This window comes from Bicyclus anynana, chromosome 20 (assembly GCF_947172395.1).
Source record: "Bicyclus anynana chromosome 20, ilBicAnyn1.1, whole genome shotgun sequence".
NCBI lineage: Eukaryota > Metazoa > Arthropoda > Insecta > Lepidoptera > Nymphalidae > Bicyclus > Bicyclus anynana.
The window spans coordinates 1,729,393-1,748,460 of NC_069102.1; the positions used below are offsets into that span (position 1 = coordinate 1,729,393).

At 39.8% G+C, this 19,068-nt stretch overlaps 2 protein-coding genes across 3 annotated transcripts; both read left to right on the forward strand.

Moving 5' to 3' along the window:
* The first annotated feature begins 1,471 nt into the window (after window positions 1-1,471).
* LOC112047044 (peptidylprolyl isomerase domain and WD repeat-containing protein 1) lies at window positions 1,472-12,331 on the forward strand. Of its 2 annotated transcripts, none has more exons than XM_052887897.1 (11): window positions 1,472-1,797; window positions 2,521-2,681; window positions 3,098-3,236; window positions 4,968-5,055; window positions 5,776-6,100; window positions 6,715-6,833; window positions 7,419-7,737; window positions 8,168-8,402; window positions 8,930-9,118; window positions 11,163-11,314; window positions 12,159-12,331. In XM_052887897.1, exons 1-11 carry the CDS (start codon window positions 1,674-1,676, stop codon window positions 12,300-12,302), a joined length of 1,995 nt encoding a protein of 664 aa, XP_052743857.1. In that variant the 5' UTR covers window positions 1,472-1,673; the 3' UTR covers window positions 12,303-12,331. The 2 variants fall into 2 exon arrangements, 1 of the variants encoding a protein (XP_052743857.1); XR_008251899.1 differs by having other exon boundaries at window positions 1,474-1,797; window positions 11,163-11,444.
* Window positions 12,332-15,013: 2,682 nt separating this feature from the next.
* On the forward strand, window positions 15,014-17,323 carry LOC112047037 (transcription factor Jun). The gene has a single exon (XM_024083941.2). It carries the CDS (start codon window positions 15,114-15,116, stop codon window positions 15,819-15,821), a length of 708 nt encoding a protein of 235 aa, XP_023939709.1. The 5' UTR covers window positions 15,014-15,113; the 3' UTR covers window positions 15,822-17,323.
* Window positions 17,324-19,068: the final 1,745 nt, after the last annotated feature.

The following is a 19,068-nucleotide window of genomic DNA, read 5'->3' on the forward strand; positions in this document are numbered from 1 at the left end:
ATAGATTACAATGCGTTGTCACATACCCGAACGTGATGTTTTATAACTTTTACGTCGCCACTTTGCTCTTGCTTCGGAGTCTGAGGAATTCAATGAATTTGAAGAAGTTGACAAACTTCTATCTCGTCTCCTCTTACTGCGAATCACCGTTGATTTGGGGTTATTATCTCGAGATAGTGATCCATTTGTTTTTGATTTACTCGTAGTAACGTCGTCCATTGGTAATTACACTGATATTTACAATCACTTATCAATTCTATTAGCTGTAATCGCACAATATAAACGACAAATAGGTCAAGCTTTCAAATAGAGGGGCGGTTAAAAACGGTACTTTACTATACTTTCTATTACTATATTTTTGTGTTTGATTAATTACTAATTCATTATAAATTAATAGACTACTGGTTAATATTTTTATTGAGTTAAATAAGTCTAGCATTTTACTTATTAGTATAATAACAGTGAAATTACTTTAGCTGTAGGTAAAGTGTTTTTCAGATAGCATGAGTACGGTAAGAGTTGCCTTATGACGTTCACAATACGTACTATTATCGTGAATCGCGGCAAACTTTCAAGGGTGAAACTAACTGTCCCATGCTATCTGAAAATTAGTATGTAGGTAGTATCATTAACTATGGTTAAGTATAATCTTTCATGCTAGATCTTTGTAACTCTAAGTAAGGTAATTCATAACTTACAAGTCACAAAAATACAAAAATCTAAAGCCCTAACTTTAGAATAAATAAAATATAAAGTTGGAAGTTTATTTTACACCGTTACTACTACTTTGCCGAAATATAAAAATAAATATTTTATGATTCACTATTTTTAACCATAATGAAGGGGAAAATCAAGGCAAATGTTCCATTACTAATATGGGACATCCATTCTAATCTATAAGCTTAACCATTCTTATTTTATAAATATGAAACTAAGTATGTCTGCCTATCCTATTACCTTTTCATCGCTAAACCACTAAACCGATTGGAAGGAAATTTGGTTAAAATTGGTACTTTTAACAGAACATACTTTTTTCCCGAAAAAAACCATGGAAAACTTATAAATAAATATTATATATTATTTAGTTAATTATTTATTTAAAGGTAAAGTATTTATTGGTCTATGGATTTTACTCGTATGTATTTATGTTCTTTTATGAGCATATTTATATAGGAGTGGATTGGTGACGTTAAGCTTCAAGATGTATATTTAATAAAACAAACGATTGCAGTTTTAATCCATTAATTTTATGCGTACAAAATAATTTAAATTTATAATTTAAAAATTTAAATAGTCAAACTAGCCACTCATACAGCCTTATCAAAAATTAAATCTCAGGAGATAATATGATTTGGACTGGCAACTTTTACCTGCCTTTTTGAATTTTAGCATAGACTAAAGAGTAGCGTAATAATGCAAGTCGCTACTCTCCGCTAGAGGGCAGCACATGCGGTGCTATTGTACTCTGTGGGGCAGTGAATTTTGATGTTTTGTTTTTTTAGTTTTGAATTTGATTTTGAATTTTGGTTTTGATTACAATTTGAAAAGTAGGTTATGATAAGTATATTGAGTTTTTGTAACAAATTAAATTAATAATGCGCTGGATATCAGGATGAAAATTGTGTTTACGACCATTTTATTCATAATCTTTATATTTTGACGATTTTGGTAAAATGTCGGTAGAGAAAAGGCCTAATAGTCCAGAGAACTCTGAGGAAGCAGAAGATGGGGAAGGCTGGATCGGGCCTATGCCTTCAGAGGCTTCAGCAAATGCACCTAAGCCTAAGAAAAAGAAAGGTACGTTTGTGTTTATAAAATAAAAGTTTGTTTTAATTTAAATTAGTCATAATTACTTTAAATAAGTCAAGTTATGTTGAGGACCAACCTATTGTTGGTATAACTAATACTAATGTCATACTGTGCTCCGGGTTTTTATCCCCCAATTTAGGACAATGCAGGATTTTATGCCTTCTGCATTCACTCAAGTTTGGTCTGGTAGTTACCAGAATAAAAATGTATCACCAAGTGAATCAAAGTTAGGGTATCATGCAGCAGGCTGCCGTCTCCTCTGAGATTGTTTGCCTTTGTTTTTTACAGGCATCGCTAGTTGCTCCCCATATTTGATACTTACTTATTAGTACTATATTTCTTTTCTGTCTTGATAATAAGATCTTTTTGGATGTTTTTGTTAGTTATGTATGGCAGGATGTAAAAAAACATCTTAGGGCCTTGTTTTAAAATATTACGAGGAGCTCAATGTTACTTTTTTTTTTACATCCACACCCCTTTCGGTTTCTACACAACATTGTAGCAGAATGCTAATTTGCTTGGTGGTACGTCTTTGTCGGTAGGATGCTAACTAGCCCCGGCCGAAGCCTCCCACCAGCCAGATCTGGACCAATTAAGAAAACCCAGGACCTCGGTCTTGTAAATTCACCGCGCATACCACTGCACCACAGAGACCACCAAACAAAAAACTAAATACTAAATGTCTAATGATGAATATTAATGGATTTTCAGTTCTGGAGTTTGAATCTCTGTATCTGGAAAACTTGCCGTCATCTGAAACATATGAAAAGAGTTACATGCACCGGGATGTTGTCACACATGTGGTGGTGACCAAAACTGACTTCGTCATCACTGCCAGTCAGGACGGACACTTGAAGTTTTGGAAAAAGCAGGTTTTTTATGTCTCCTTATTTAGAGTTATTACCAATTAACATAGCAATTGTTATTTTAACTTTGTCACCCTAAGCCTTTTTTTTATTCTTTTACAAGTCAGCCCTTGACTACAATCTCACCTGAAAGTAAGTGATGATGCAATTTAAGATTTAGTTTTTTTTTTCTTCTTTCATTGAAATATGCTGTTACTCATGATGTCTGATACTTACCCTAAGATATTTTTATGGCTAAATGTTTTAAATATTCCTTTTTGGGCAATTTAAATGGTTGCTCATGTTCGGGTGTCAGCAAATACCTACCCTATCTGTACCCTAACCATACCCTTGTATGTAATTATTAATTATGTTGATGTTGTATGACGTGTCTATTATTAAAATATCACTACTGATCATGTTGAATGATTTCCTATTTCCAGGAGGAAGGCATAGAGTTTGTGAAGCACTTCCGGTGTCACCTGGCGCCCATCAGCCATGTCTCGGCCAACAGCACGGGCACTCTTCTGTGCACCGCCTCCACGGAGAAGACTGTCAAAGTGTTTGACGTTGTCAACTTTGGTATTGACTCTTGTTATGTTACTAGCGATTGCTTTGGTTTCTATCAGCGGCGAAGAATCTATACATGCAGATTCCCGCCGGGTTACAGATTAAAAATTCATACATATTCATTATTGTAATGAATATGTACATGTATGAATATATGAGAAACCATATCACGCAGTATGAATTTTGTTAGGGATAGGGCTACCTTCGACAAAATTCCAACCTTCGCCACTGGTTTCTATACTCTTATTTGATAGTTATTTTAATGTAAGATAACGAGTGGACGCCCGCGACTTCGTCCGCCCTTAGACCTCCTTTATCCAGCCCTATCGCAAAATCCGTTAGCATACATCTATTAACTATAAACTACCTCCCTGCCAAATTTCAACTTTGTATGTAGTGCGGTTTTCGAGATTTCGTAATGAGTGGCCTTTCGCATTTATATATTAAGATATGGGCGTTACAAATATTATATAGCTGAAGGGTTTGTTTGTTTGGTTGAATGCACTAATCTCAAGAACTACTGCTTTTAGTTCAAAAATTCTTTTTGTATTAGATAATACATACACACAGCTAAACATAACACATCCTCCTTTTTGGAATTAATAATAATTCGCGTTTAGCCCACCATGAATGATAAATGTTGCAAAAATGTGAATTTTTTTGTACATACTAACTTTTTCATTGATGAAGTCGCTGGTGTCTACTAGAAATACCATAAAATAATAGAAATATTATTTGATGGTATTTCTTAATTATTAACATCCTCATGGTACGGTTCAAGGCCGTAAATGATGCAAGTTCAAGTTTTTGAAAACAGCTTTATTAGAATAATCCTGTCACAGTATACATAGAAAAGAATTACATCCCTTCCATCCTGTCTTTACCTTTCTAACTCTGTTTCTTAAAAACAAAAAAATACAAACAAGGAAAGTGTACTGACAACGAAGTTTGTAAATAACTTATTTTAAATTTTATTTTTAGCACACAAACCTTTTGCGATAAGACCGCCTTTGTGCATATTTCTACCTACCAGCGGTGAAGATTTCACACAGGCCGATTCCCGTCGGGTTACCTGTTAAAAATCCATACATACATAATATTCATTATTGTAATGAATATATACGAGTATGTATGGATATCTGAGAAACCATAGTTTCTATGAAGCAGTATGAAGTTCCTTAGGGACGGCTTACCTTCGTCAAAAGTTCATCCTTCGCCTCTGCTACCTACTTATTTTATTTCTTGCTGAATATTGTTGTTTTATATATATTTTATGTGCAATAACGAAATATATCAATCTATCTATCTTTAATAGATATTTTGTTATGATTTTCCATTATATGTTGAGGTATACACATCATCATCATTATCATCAACCCATATTCGGCTCACTGCTGAGCTCGAGTCTCCACTCAATATAAGAGGGGTTAGGCCAATAATCCACCACGCTGGCCCATTGCGGATTGGCAGACTTCACACACGCAGAGAATTAAGAATATTATCTGGTATCCAGGTTTCCTCACGATGTTTTCCTTCACCGTTTGAGACCCGTGATATTTAATTTTAAATTGTAAAATGCACACAACTGAAAAGTTGGAGGTACATGCCCCGGACCGGATTCGAACCTACACCCTCCGAAATCGGAGGCAGAGGTCATATCCACTGGGCTATCACGGCTCACATACACATAATTATGTTGTATTTTTAGTATTGTTAATTAGATTTTTTGAATTCTGTTTCCAGATATGATCAACATGATAACAATAGAGTTTGAACCATATTGCACGGAGTGGGTGCACTCTGCCGGCGACCCCATATCAGCTTTGGCCATGTAAGATGTACTGAATCACTCCATCTATTGGTGAAAACTGCATTAAAATCTGTGTTGTAATTTTTAAGTTTATTCCCATCAGAAAGACAGAAAGGGCAGATGATTTTATTTAATTATAAAGATATAAAGACTATCTAGAAATTTATGTATTTATGGGATAATAAGTGAAACTTATATTTTATGTCATCATCATCACCATCATCATCATCATCATCAGCAGCAGATGGACATCCTCTGATGGACCTAGACCTCTAGTAAAGGCTTCCAAAGACCATGGTTCTGAACCATCTAATTTCTACTATACTATATGATGTACATAGATGTTCTTATGTGGATATCACATCACATCACATCACAATAAAATTTTAAAGGCGAAACTTTGTGTGTGTGTGTGAATGCTTCCTCCTTTGCACTGCGGCTACTGAAGCGATTTGGGTGAAATTTACTCTGGATTAACACATAGGCTAATTTTTATCTCGGAAAAATTCATGGTTCCCGCGGGATTAGTGAAAAACTGAATTTCTCGCGAACAAAGTCACGGGGGTCCATTAGTCTATAGCTTGGCAACTTCGGTCATAGCACTACCGATGTTGCGCTCGGGCTGTTGGACGTGTAGCTATGAACGCACGATTTTACATGCGTGGATGTCTTTCCCCCTGTCGCCCGCATATCAACGAACTTGCGAGACTATAGTATAAAATTTAAATAATAACATTTTAGATCAGAGAAAGGAGCAAACAAAATCCACATATTCGACGGCACCCAAGTCTCCGGCACTCCCCTGCATACATTTTGTTTACATCAGAATGAGGTTGCCACCATAAAGTATAACCCGGTGTATGAAGCCGCTGTGTCAGTAGACAAGGCCGGGATAGTGGAGTATTGGACCGGACCGAAGTATGAGTTTGAGTTTCCCAAAAACGTGAAATTTAAGTCAAAATTGAGCACAGATTTGTTCGACTTTGTAAAGAATAAGACATATCCGACCGCTTTGGACTTTTCGCCTGATGGTAAAAAGATGGCCACCATTAGTTTGGATAGAAAGGTGAGTGAGAAAGTGGTTTTAGATTTTTTTTAGATGGTTAATAGACTTGCTTGACTACAATCATGCTTGATGGAAAGCAATAGACATTTAAAAAAAAAAATCCCAGAGAGCCAATTATTGCTTGGAGAGCTTTGGTTTACTATTACATATAAAGTTTTAAAAATCCCTATTGATCCTATGTGTGCTTTTTGGACTTTTCTCAAAAACTGTAAGTTTTATCAAAAACAACTTATATACTTTGGAATACTCTTAGAATCACGATATCTCAGTAATAGTAACTCTTGAGAAAAATAAACCATTTTTGTAGAGAATTTTAAGATCTACAACTGTGGTTTGAGGTTTTTTTTAATAAAACTTCCAGCTCTCTACCAATATTTGGGTTTCTGGGAATTTTTGTTATTTAGACACTATTTTTATGTATAAATTGACAGGTCTAGAATGGAACGCACTTGCCTCGAAAGTACCTCTTCGTTGCTGATTTTTAAGGTGTTTAGATCGTAAGTGGCAAGAAACAGACACCGGTAGAGTGTTCTTTGAAATCTAAGTCTAATCTAAGAAATATAAGATACAGATTGTTTTTTATTCATCTAAATCAAAATAATCGATGTTTACAGGTCAGAATATTCCACTTCCTGACGGGCAAATTGCACAAAGTCTTGGATGAGAGCTTGCAGCGCTTCCAGGAGCTGCAGCATCAGACCCAGCAGCTCCCCAACATGGAGTTCGGGAGACGGTAAGCTATTCCTCATCAGCAACAGGACAACTTCTCTGGAACATTTGCTGCTTTATTAGAGTGGAGTATGCTGGACCATTAAGCTCTGATCAATCTGGGAATCCATATTTTCCATGTTGACTGTTTTCTACATCATTATCAACCCATATTAGGCTTACTGCTAAGATTGAGTCTCCTCTCTACATGAGAGTAGACTCTGGTTAGGCTTATAGTCCACCACGCTGGCGCAATGCGGATTGGCAGACTTCACACACACAGAGAATGAAGGATATTTTCTGGTATGCAGGTTCCCTCACGTAGTTTTTCCGTCACCGTTTGAGACACGTGATATTTAATTTCTTAAAATGCACACAACTGAAAAGTTGGAGGTGTAAGCACTGGACCGGATTTCAATTTGTTTGCTATGCAGTACCGAAATATAGAGATAAATATAGAGAGAGAAATTTAAAGGCCGAGAGAGCGGCTGAGGGGTGGGAGTGAAGGTTCTGTTACGCTGTCCGACGGTTCATGAATCTTCATTAGACCCGTCTTCTTATAACTCACGTATAAGTGATTTATTAAAAGCCTATAAATAAAACGCTGCAGCATGGCGACGGAGCGCGAGCTGGACAAGTCGGAGGCGGCGCAGCTCGCCAACGTGGTGTTCGACAGCAGCGGGCACTTCGTGGCGTACTGCACCATGCTGGGCGCCAAGCTCGTCAACCTCGCCACCAACCGCTGCGCCGCGCTGCTCGGCAAGCCCGAGAACCTGCGCCCGCTGCACCTCGCGCTCTTCCAGGTGATACACTTCGTGGCGTACTGCACCATGCTGGGCGCCGAGCTCGTCAACCTCGCCACCAACCGCTGCGCCGCGCTGCTCGGCAAGCCCGAGAACCTGCGCCCGCTGCACCTCGCGCTCTTCCAGGTGATACACTTCGTGGCGTACTGCACCATGCTGGGCGCCAAGCTTGTCAACCTCGCCACCAACCGCTGCGCCGCGCTGCTCGGCAAGCCCGAGAACCTATGGTTCCCGCAAGATTTGTGAAAAACTGAATTCCACGCGGACGAAGTCGCGGGCGCCCGCTAGTAAAACTATAGTTTAGTATTACTGTGAACTCTTCTCGCTATCATTTCTCGCTCCTTCTTAACTTCCACTGGACTTTCTCTTCAACCAAGAATTTATTAGGGCGACTTTTAACCGCTCTAACCATCATTTATTCTTACTCTTTTGTCCTCTATGTGTATATTCAACATACGTGACCTGACTGATAGTTCACAAATCACTTTCCGCCTTTCTACCGCTATCTTCGGCCAGTATCGTAGGGGCTAGTTCATTATAAGTGCTGGTGTCTTAGGGTCGCACAAACCAGTCCAAGCTGGCGACGACGCTAGAGATGGAGGGGTCGGACAACCCCACGCTGCTCAACATCAAGACGGACCCCACGCTGTTCTGCACGGCGTACAAGAAGAACCGCTTCTACATGTTCACGCGGCGCGGGCCCGACGACGTCCGCAGCCCCGACGCCGACCGGGACATTTTCAATGAGAAGCCCTCCAAGGAGGACATCATCTCTGCTACTGAGGGACAGGGTAAGCCTCATCGTTGTCAGCCTATTTTAACGGCTTTAAAAGAATTGATAACTTAGCCTTTGGACCCTCCTTAAACAGTTATTCGGTTCACGGTCCTTTTTTACAGCAATGATTAATGAAATTATTATTAAAATAAGTCCCTTTACAATGGTGCAGAGGACCCTGATTTAAGTTTGATAAACCTGTATCTCAGGATCCTCAAATTTGATGGATTGATGGAACAGGCAAATGGCCTGTAATCATCTATAACTTTATTATTTTTTCTGCAAGGTTGCACTTTGACGAGCACTGTACTTTTAGAATCATCGGGAATTGTAGGAACTACCAACGAAATCAAAATGCCTATAGTTAAGAACGATTACGTAAGACATGGAAAGTACTCTACAAAGAAGTGATTGCGTCAACTGACTGAAGGACGTTAGTTTATATTTGAACTTCTGACCGTATTGACACTTGTATCACACATCAAAAGTGTCAGAGACATATTGACTGTGGGTTAGTCTGACCTGCGACGCTGTATGCTGCAGGGGTCCAGCGCCTGTACGAGCAAGCGGTGCTGCACACGTCTCTGGGCGACGTGCACATCCGGCTGTTCGGCAAGGACGCGCCGCGCACGGTGGAGAACTTCTGCGGGCACGCGCGCAACGGGTACTTCAACGGGCACATCTTCCACCGCGTCATCAAGGGGTTCATGGTGCAGACTGGAGACCCCACCGGTGAGTTGTGGTGTATTTACACACAAGGGGTACGAGTGGAAGGTCCTCTGATATAAAGCGACGGGTGGCAGCGACAGGGATGTATCATAAATTTTGTGGTAGAGGAAACATCTCGAGCAGGTCCTAAGACTTGTGACTTTGGGTGTAGGTTTAAAGGTCCCTTTGAGGAGGCATTAACGGGTACCGCAACGACTATCGTTAGTTACTATATAGGTTTAGTTCACAATAATATTATATTTATTCTTTTCATACTGTAATACACAGTGAATACAGTAGGATTAAAATATTACTCGCATTTAAGTAAAAATTTCGAGACTCGTTTTCTTTTATTAACCGACTTCCAAAAAGGAGGAGGTTCTACGTTCGGCTGTATGTATGTTTTTTTTTTTTTTTTTTTTATGTATGTCCAGCGATAATTCCGTCATTTGTGGACCGATTTTGAAAATTCTTTTTTTGTTTTGAAGGGTTTGATTTCAGGGTGGTCCCATTTTTTTCATGTCAGGATCTGATGATGGCATCCTAGAGAAATCGAGAGGAACTTTCGAAAATCGTAGAGACGGCTAGTGCGTTTGTTACTGTTTCCATAAGATATTTTAAACCACTACAATTTTATGAAGGTCTGGAGTTGGTCTGATGATGGAGCCGATACACAGACGATGGAACTCGTCAACGATTTTCAGCAGGTACCTTTTGTTTGGGCTTGATTTATTTGTATTGATGAGAACTTTCCACCTAGATGGTTGTGACTGTATTAAGGGTCTGATGATGAAGACGAAGGACAGTGAAGAGAACTCCTCGACGGTTCACAGTAGCTACCTTGTGTTTGGACTTGATAAATTTGTATTGATGAGAACTTTCCACCTAGATGGGTTGTGACTGTATTAGGGGTCTGGTGATGAAGACGAAGGATAGTTAAGGGAACTCTTCGACGTATCACAGTAGTTACCTTGTGTTTTGACTTGATAATTTTGTATTGATGAGAACTTTCCACCTGGGTAGGTTGTGACTGTATTAGAGGTCTGGCTATGAAGATAAAGGAGAGTTAAGGGAACTCCTCGACGTTTCACAGTAGCTACCTTCTGTTTGGACTTGATAAATTTTATATTGATGAGAACTTTCCACCCATATGGATTGTGACTGCATAGGGGGTCTGGTGATGAAGACGGAGGACAGTCACCTTTCACGTTTTTCTGAATATTCATATTACGTGTGGATAAAGGGGGAGTGAAATTTTGTATATGAGTTAAGGTAGTATTTTTAAAATTGGGATTGTTGGACTTAGATACTTATCATAAGAAAATAACGTTTCAACTAATTACTCATTAATTTTTGTTTACACTCCGTTAGGTGTGCTAACACTAAAAATTAAAAATAAAAATTTTAATAAAAAAAATTCAACCGACTTCCAACTCAAAAATTAACCTAAACTAAAAAGCAAAAAATAACATCTTACCTATGTGCTACCTTCTGATCAGTTTGAAGGCGGTGCCAATCCAGTGTCATGTTTTAATTAAAGCCGTTTCTGAAAGAACCACAGAAATTGTGTAATTTAAACGGCTTGAATTAAAACATCACTGGCTTGGCACCGCCTTCAAACTGAACAGAAGGTAGCACATAGGTAAGATGTTATTTTTTGCTTTTTAGTTTAGGTTAATTTTTGAGTTGGAAGTCGGTTGAATTTTTTTTATTAAAATTTTTTCTCCTATTCTCAATACAATGTTGTTTTTCTTTATTGCTGGTAAGACTAAAATTTATGGGCCAAATCTAGGCTCCAGCTCACTCAGCCTACTGGTTGTGTTACAGTTGCTAACAGGGAACTGTACAAGCAGGGGCACCTGCTTGAAGTGGGATTTATCGTATAACTTAAATCTAATTTGGTTATTGTACGCATGTTTTCACAAATTAGATGGTGCCCGTTGTCCTTTATGTACCACAAAACGAATTGTGATCGAGAGAGATCTACGGGCGACCAAGATCTGATAAAGAAAGACCACCCAGTTATATCGAATTCATTGTCATTTGATCTTTATTTTGGTGCTGACAGGCACAGGCACGGGCGGCGAGAGCATCTGGGGCGGAGAGTTCGCGGATGAGTTCCGGCCGCAGCTGAAGCACGACCGGCCCTACACCGTGAGCATGGCCAACGCGGGGCCCAACACCAACGGCAGCCAGTTCTTCATCACGCTGGCGCCCACCGTGAGTACCGCTGACCTCTGACACTGACCAACGGCCGCAGCAGAAGCACGACCGGCCCTACACCGTGAGCATGGCCAACGCGGGGCCCAACACCAACGGCAGCCAGTTCTTCATCACGCTGGCGCCCACCGTGAGTACCGCTGACCTCTGACACTGACCAACGGCCGCAGCTGAAGCACGACCGGCCTTACACCGTGAGCATGGCCAACGCGGGGCCCAACACCAACGGCAGCCAGTTCTTCATCACGCTGGCTCCCACCGTGAGTACCGCTGACCTCTGACCTCTGACCTCTGACCAATAACCTGTACTAATAGCAAATTGTGAAAAGTCGCATGCGAGGTAAGATTTGGGGTTAGATCAATGTGCCCTCAAGCTTGACTCTATGGCATAATTAAATAAACTAATTATGGGTCGAATAAACTTTTACCTCTTCCAAGTTAGCCCGCTTCCATCTTGACTGCATTCACAACTCTAAACATCAGAGATATTACAGGGTTAGAATTAATTTTATTGATGTGAACTTTCCACCTAAATGTATTGTGACTGTTATTGTGGGTATGGTGATGAAAACGAAGGAAGTTAAGGGAACTCTTCAACGGTTGAGAGTAGCTATCTTGTGATTGGCCTTAATCAATTTGTATTCATAAAGACTTTGCACCCATAAAAACAACCCTTTTCTATTTCCCATAGAAACGTTTAAGAGTCAAGGGTAGGGGTAGGGTAGAGTAGTGTAGAGTAGGGATAGGGAAGAAGTGCACATAAGTCACATTAAAAAAAGAATTAAAAAAAAGTCAAAGCAAAGCTTCACCGGGTCCGGTAGTAAAAAATAATTTTGTTTGTCAGCCGTGGCTGGACAACAAGCACACGGTGTTCGGGCGCGTGGTGCGCGGCATGGAGGTGGTGCAGAACATCGGCGGCGTCAAGACCAACCCCAAGACGGACAAGCCCTACGACGACATCCGCGTCATCTCCGTCACTGTTAAATGAATAGCTCTAATAATAAATATTTTCATATATTATGTTGTTTTGAAGTGGCAACTTATGGGAAATTAAACCCATAGATTAAAAAAAAAAAAAACCAGCGGCGAAGAGTTCATGCAAGCCGATTCCCGTCGGGTTACCTTTAAAAATCCATGCACATTCATTGTTGTTCTGTCTAGATATATGAGAAACCAGAATTTGTATCATGCTATATGAATTTCCTTTTCTTTGGGACGGCCTACCTTCATCTAAATACCGTCCTTCGCCACTGATAGGTACAGAGGGTAAACCGCTTACTAACGTAACACCTAAGAGAAAATTCAAATTTTACACAGGGCGATACAGCTGAAGCTCACCGACAATAGAGGATCCTTAAATAAATTCAATATAGATTCAATTAAAGCAATTACTTTAAGTTATCAACTCTCGAGCGTCCCGAGACGCACACGTTTCTACCTTTAAGATTGCAGTATGCTCCATACAAACTTCAACCCCCTATTTTAGGGAAGTGGGGCGTTAGAAAGAGACAAAAAGTAGCCTATGTCACTCTCCATTCTTTCAACTATCTCCACTTGAAAAATCACGTCAATTCGTCGCTCCGTTTTGCCGTGAAAGACGGACGAACAAACAGACACACACACTTTCACATTTTTAATATTAGTATGGATATATTGCTTTCGGTTGGAAACTATTTTTTCTCTGAGACTTTTTTTTATAGTAGCGCCACCTATTAGTGAGTAGTCGTACTGTACTAGGTTTAATGGTCCAATGGGCATCAAGTGAGGGATTGGGTAATATAAATATGCATTTGCAGAAACAAAAACAATTGGATTTTTTATAATGTGACATTTTGTAGCGCCACCTATGGGCGAATAGATTCTTCTTATATTAAAATTGCATTACGAGAGATGGCTCTTCTATGTCCCTATTTAGTTTCACCTTTAGATAAAATTATTTTTTTATTGATTAAATTATAAAAATTAAAAGTATTGGACTTGTCAACAATTTTAAAAAAGAGCCGGATGTGGCTCTAATTTTTAAAGTTGTTGACAAGTCGTCTTGACTTTTTATAAGGTAGGTTTGTTAGATGTGACTTTACAAAAAAAAAACTCTTCTTTGCTGACAAAGAGAGAGAGAAGTAATAACGAAAAGAAAAGTAAAACCTGTAATAGGTATTAAACCATTAATATGCTACTCATATTATGTTTAACATTTTACTTGTTTTTTGTTTGGTATGAAGCTTAAATTGTTTATTTTTTTATTGTATGTACTTAAAAAGGACAAAATTATAGCTACATATTTTCCCATTATTTTCCTTACAAAATTGCCGGACTTTATCGGTAGGGCAAGTGGATAGATTGTATAGCGCCTTCTCCCTCGCTCTCGCAGACTGTCCGTATACCCCCGTCCCCGTCCGCCCGCGTACCCCGACATTTATTTTCTTGTACCGAGGCGCGGTTACCCCGCCTCCTCGCTCCAAATGCGTTTCCATTGTGTTGTTACGAGAAAACAATTATACCAAAATTACCACGGTATACCAACTTATATTACAAATTAAGATATTAATCATAAAAAACTGACCAAGTGTGAGTCGTACTCGCGCACGAAGGTTTCCTTTTTTATAGACATTGTTCTATAAAAACAGCAATGAAATCATCTGTTGTATGGCAGGCCCCTTAAACATTTATTTTATTATTATTTATCTTATTTATGTACTTACTTAATTGTTGTTTCAACAGCTGAAATACATACATGATTTCTGAAAATTTCAACTATTTAAAATACTTATCATTACTTAAAGCGATTATAATTCATGATAGGTATGATAGCGAAATTTTAGTGGGTACTTAATTGGGCCCCCCTTTTTACCTTTGGTACTTAACCCTAACTATAATATATATAATACTTCATTTATTTATCTTATTATACCTACTACCTAGACACCTACGTACCTAATTATCAAATGAAATCAAAATTCTGATTACAGTCAGATCTTATTGAAATAAATGCTCGCCTTCCAGCTTGCAATATCATTATCTCAATACCTAAAATTGTAATTAGCAATAATTCACTTACATAATTATTTATTAGTAATGTAATTAATTAATTAGTATGTACATAGAATATTTTAGAGGCAACAATTCTAGTGAATGTAATTTAACTTTACAATTTTCTATTTTATTTTTGCTCATTACAGTACAGAGGGTTTTGTCTACAATACCATAAATAATTTGAAGAAAATAGGTCAAATAGGTACTTATTTATGTAGTAGGTACGTACCTACTTAACTAACCAACGATTTTATACTAATCTTTGTATCGTTTGTACGTACCTAATTAGTTAATGCAACTCTTTTATCAATTACAGCGATTATAGTTAGGTATCCATAATAATACTATTTACAGCAGTCTTAATCCGCTTATGTATATATAAGTTCAAAAATCTGTAATATAAATAATGTTGTAAATGTTATCGGTAATTCGGTAATACAATGGACATAAGGCACTCGATTCTCGGTAATCGCGCGAAGTCGTAAACAGCCCGCTGTGGCCTCGCGACTCGCCACCGACTTGTTAGCCAATAGCGACGCAGTAACGAAACATATCGCGTCATATTCCACCAATAAGCGTTCAACAATATCACGCGATTTCTAAAAATAGCTTATCTGAGTCATGGAATAAAAGCAGTGGTTGTTTCTTAACAATGTTTAGAAACAAGTGGAACGTCGAAGGCGGTGGATGTGCGTCGTCGCATGAGAAAGTTTATTTCGTGAAGTGAGCTAGTGATACCGAGACGTTCGGACTTCGGTGCTAACACATGGTTCGGCAGTTCGGCTCCGGGATGGAGACCACGTTCTACGACGAGCAGTACCCCCTGAGCGGCCCCGTGGAAAGCCTGAAGCGCTCCCTCACGCTGGACCTGGAGTTCGGGCGCGGGAAGCGCGCGCGCGGCCCGCCCGTGCTGTCGTCGCCCGACCTGCAGCTGCTGAAGCTGGGCTCGCCCGAGCTGGAGAAGCTCATCATGCAGAACGGCATGATCACGACGGCCACGCCGACGCCGGGCGGCGCCGTGCTGTTCCCCGCCGCGCCCACGGAGGAGCAGGAGCTGTACGCGCGCCCCTTCGTGGAGGCGCTGGACAAGCTGCACCACTCCGAGCCCGCGCCGCGCCGCGTGTACGCCGACCTGGACCGGCCGCTGGAGCGCTACCCCACGCCCGTGGTGAAGGACGAGCCGCAGACCGTGCCCAGCGCCGCCAGCTCGCCGCCGCTGTCGCCCATCGACATGGACTCGCAGGAGCGCATCAAGCTGGAGCGCAAGCGGCAGCGCAACCGCGTGGCCGCGTCCAAGTGCCGGCGGCGCAAGCTGGAGCGCATCTCCAAGCTGGAGGACAAGGTCAAGCTGCTCAAGGGCGAGAACGTGGAGCTGGCGCAGATGGTGGTGAAGCTCAAGGACCACGTGTCGCGGCTCAAGCAGCAGGTCATCGAGCACGCCAACAGCGGCTGCCACATCGACGCGCACTTCTGAGCGCTGGCCGCGCCGCGCCGCCCACATTCCATGCTAGTCGCGCCCGCTCGGACGCAGCATACAAAGCGATTTGTGATCTTAATTTTACCGTGTAATATATAGATAGTTAACCGTAGCTGTAAGTGAGGTGACTGTGTCGGGAGCGAGGAGGCGCCTCCGCCTGCTCCGCGGGCGAGGCTGCGTTCAGTCGCGGGTCGAGTCACAACGTATCGTCGTGAGTCGCATTATGATTTTCCTTGTATCAGTATTGCGTTGTCTCATTTAGTATAGTGTAGAAACTAGAAAGGATAATCGTGCAACGTCACTAGAGTGCAGACTGAGCGAGGTTGAAGCGACGTTGCCAGCTTGACGGCGATTTTCCCGTATCAGCGATATTGCCATATCTACTAGCTTCGTAGTGTTTTGAATTCGCGTTCGAGTTGTACGGTGACCCCGAAGGACCAAAAATTTGACCGATGTGTTGTACCTTTGGACGAGAGCCGTTCAAAATTTGGAATAGTGAGACGGAAGATAGCTCTTCGGGGCCCAAAAGTCATCAGTGCGAAAGGGAAGCGATTACGCGTCGAGCTGGCAACGGCGCTTCACAAAGTCACGAGCGGATGTTCTGTTAATTAAAATTCCGCCTGCGCCGCCCTCGCGGAATGGCGGCCATGTGTTCGGCGTTCGGCAGTCGGACGTTCCGAATCACGTTTAGTTGCACAAGGTTAACTTTTTTCATTACGATATGGCGCCTCGACGCCTGAGGGATTCGTTACGCTCGCCGACTAACGTGCTGGTGTGAAAGACTGATAGCGTGTGAGACAGTGTGCCTTGTAGAATGTTGCGAGACGTATGTCCAGTTTTGTAAAATGTCTCAGAACTGACCCGGTGCTCTTTAAAGGTCTTTTACGAGTGAGGCCGTCCGATTAAGAAGTGAGATGTGATGGACGAATGGTTGAGAGATTCTCGTGCGTGCGTGAGTGAGAGATTGAATGTGCGATGTATTTATTAGTGAGAATGTTTTAATTATTTAGTATCAAGTAGCAATCTCGAGTGCCTACGCTTTGTAAAGTGGCCTATACCTGTTTTTATTGTTTTTGTTACCATTAAATGCGCTACAGTGAACTGTTCTGTACCATTGTCTTCTGTAGGTTGTCGTAAGTAATATACCAATTAATTAACAAGTTGAATTGTTATAGACTATATGGGGGAGCTTGCCGCTGGGCTCGTGATATTGGCTCGGAATTAAAGTGTGAATGATTTAAATAATGTTATGTACAGAGATAGTATATGTAGAGGAAGTGAGCGGCAAGCGAACCTTCTTTTTTGTATTATTTTTATACAGAAAATGATTCTTCAAAATGTTAACAATAATTTGTAAGTTTATAAAGATAAAAAACAGTTATACTAAAATAATATATTTTTATGAATTTAACAAAGAATATTGTTTTATACTGAATACGTATTGTATGATAAAACAGAATAAAGAGAAAATAAATTATGAAGATTATTATACCATTCAATATTTTCTTTTATTTTGTCGCACCATAATCGAAAGCAAAACATTAGAGATGAACATCGTAAAGGGTTGTATTAGACATAACAAAAATAATAAAACTTTATCCTTTTATATTTGCTGCATGAAATGAGGAAGGCCTTTCCAAGGTTCTCACATTGAAGTTGGTTCATTTTGCGGTCTATCAAGACCAAGATCAAATAGTTATTTGCATTCTATTTTTAAAATGATTGTTGGAATTAATCGAACACCCATTAGCCTAATTGACCATACATAAACAGGACAACAATAAAAAAAAATGAGAAACTCGATAAAAAAAGAAGAGAAATTTGTAAAGAAATCCATATCGAAAGATGTCATAATGAAACCAGTGATGCTGCTTCAAATCGAATTTCTAATAATGTCAAATTATTATTCCTCGGCACAATAATGTGTACAATGTTTGGGTAATACATTGTAGAAGACCGAGGAATTCGGTCGAGGCCTTAATTTGTGTACATCCGTTACGTGTTCTTATGGTATGATAACATATCGCAATTTATTGTTGAATTAAAAAAAACATATACTACATTTTTGAGGTCAGGCAAACGCATGAAAAAAGAACATCAACAGTGCCACGATTTGATATCAGTTTCAAATCTGTTTTTAGATTCAGCTCCTAGCACTAGTTTGTTAGTTTGTTTTTGTTTTCCAAGACCAATCGATATAGGTTATCTTATTTAGCATTCATATAGAACATTGGTTCCTCAATCATACGTACTGCAAAGTCCAGAGATATGAAATACCCTTCCATCTTCCGTTTTCCCTACCACAATTATATTTAAGACGAGTGAATAGGCATCTTCTATGCAAACTCGTTTCACTGCTGTATTTTGCGTATTATCAGCATGCTTGCAGTCAAGCGATAGCTTAAATCCATCATCACCATATTACCGCTTTGCCACTGATGTTACGCAAGTTTACCATTGAATCTGATAGTCGTAAGTACTCTCAAAAAGTGTTTCTGGTTTAGCTTCCAAGAGTTGAACCACACTTACCAATAAAGCAAAGAAGGGCTACCTATTGAAAAACGCGCAAAAAATAAAATCCAACCATCTGTGACAACTGATAAATCATTAAGCTTCAGAATTTACTATTATCAAAGTGATAACAGTGTTACGTAGAATGGTGTTACGTCGTTACGTAATAAACACGTAATGAATAAATCAAAAGTCGACAATCGAGTTCACATTAAGTAATGCTGTATCAACAATCAACATTGGGACTTCCAAGAGACTAACTATTACTAAACTGTTTTGGCATTTACACCCATTAAGTGCCTTAACTTTTTGACAAATTAGGAGTATTTGTCAAATAATTGAAATTTAATAACGAAATTTAATGAAAAATGAAAAATAACGAAAGAATTTGGTTCGCTTCGAGATCCTAAACTTTTATGGATAAAAACTAACTCATCACCAAATTATTTTAACTCACTCTGCTAAAGATTTTTGGATCCTTATACATCTCACTAATGATCATGACGACTTCGCGGTTATTGAGGTACGACTATTACATCCCTATAAATTGTAAAAGAGTACTCCAGACTTTCACTGGGAAATTCTTAGAAGTAACTCTCCAAGTTTGCATATCCGGAATGTACCAAAAGCCTTACCAACCAGGGGAATATTACTGAGACTTTTTTCAAAGAAACTCGGCAATACCCAAACGGTTTTGAGAAAGTATTAATTTTGAGTCTCAGAACAGATTAAT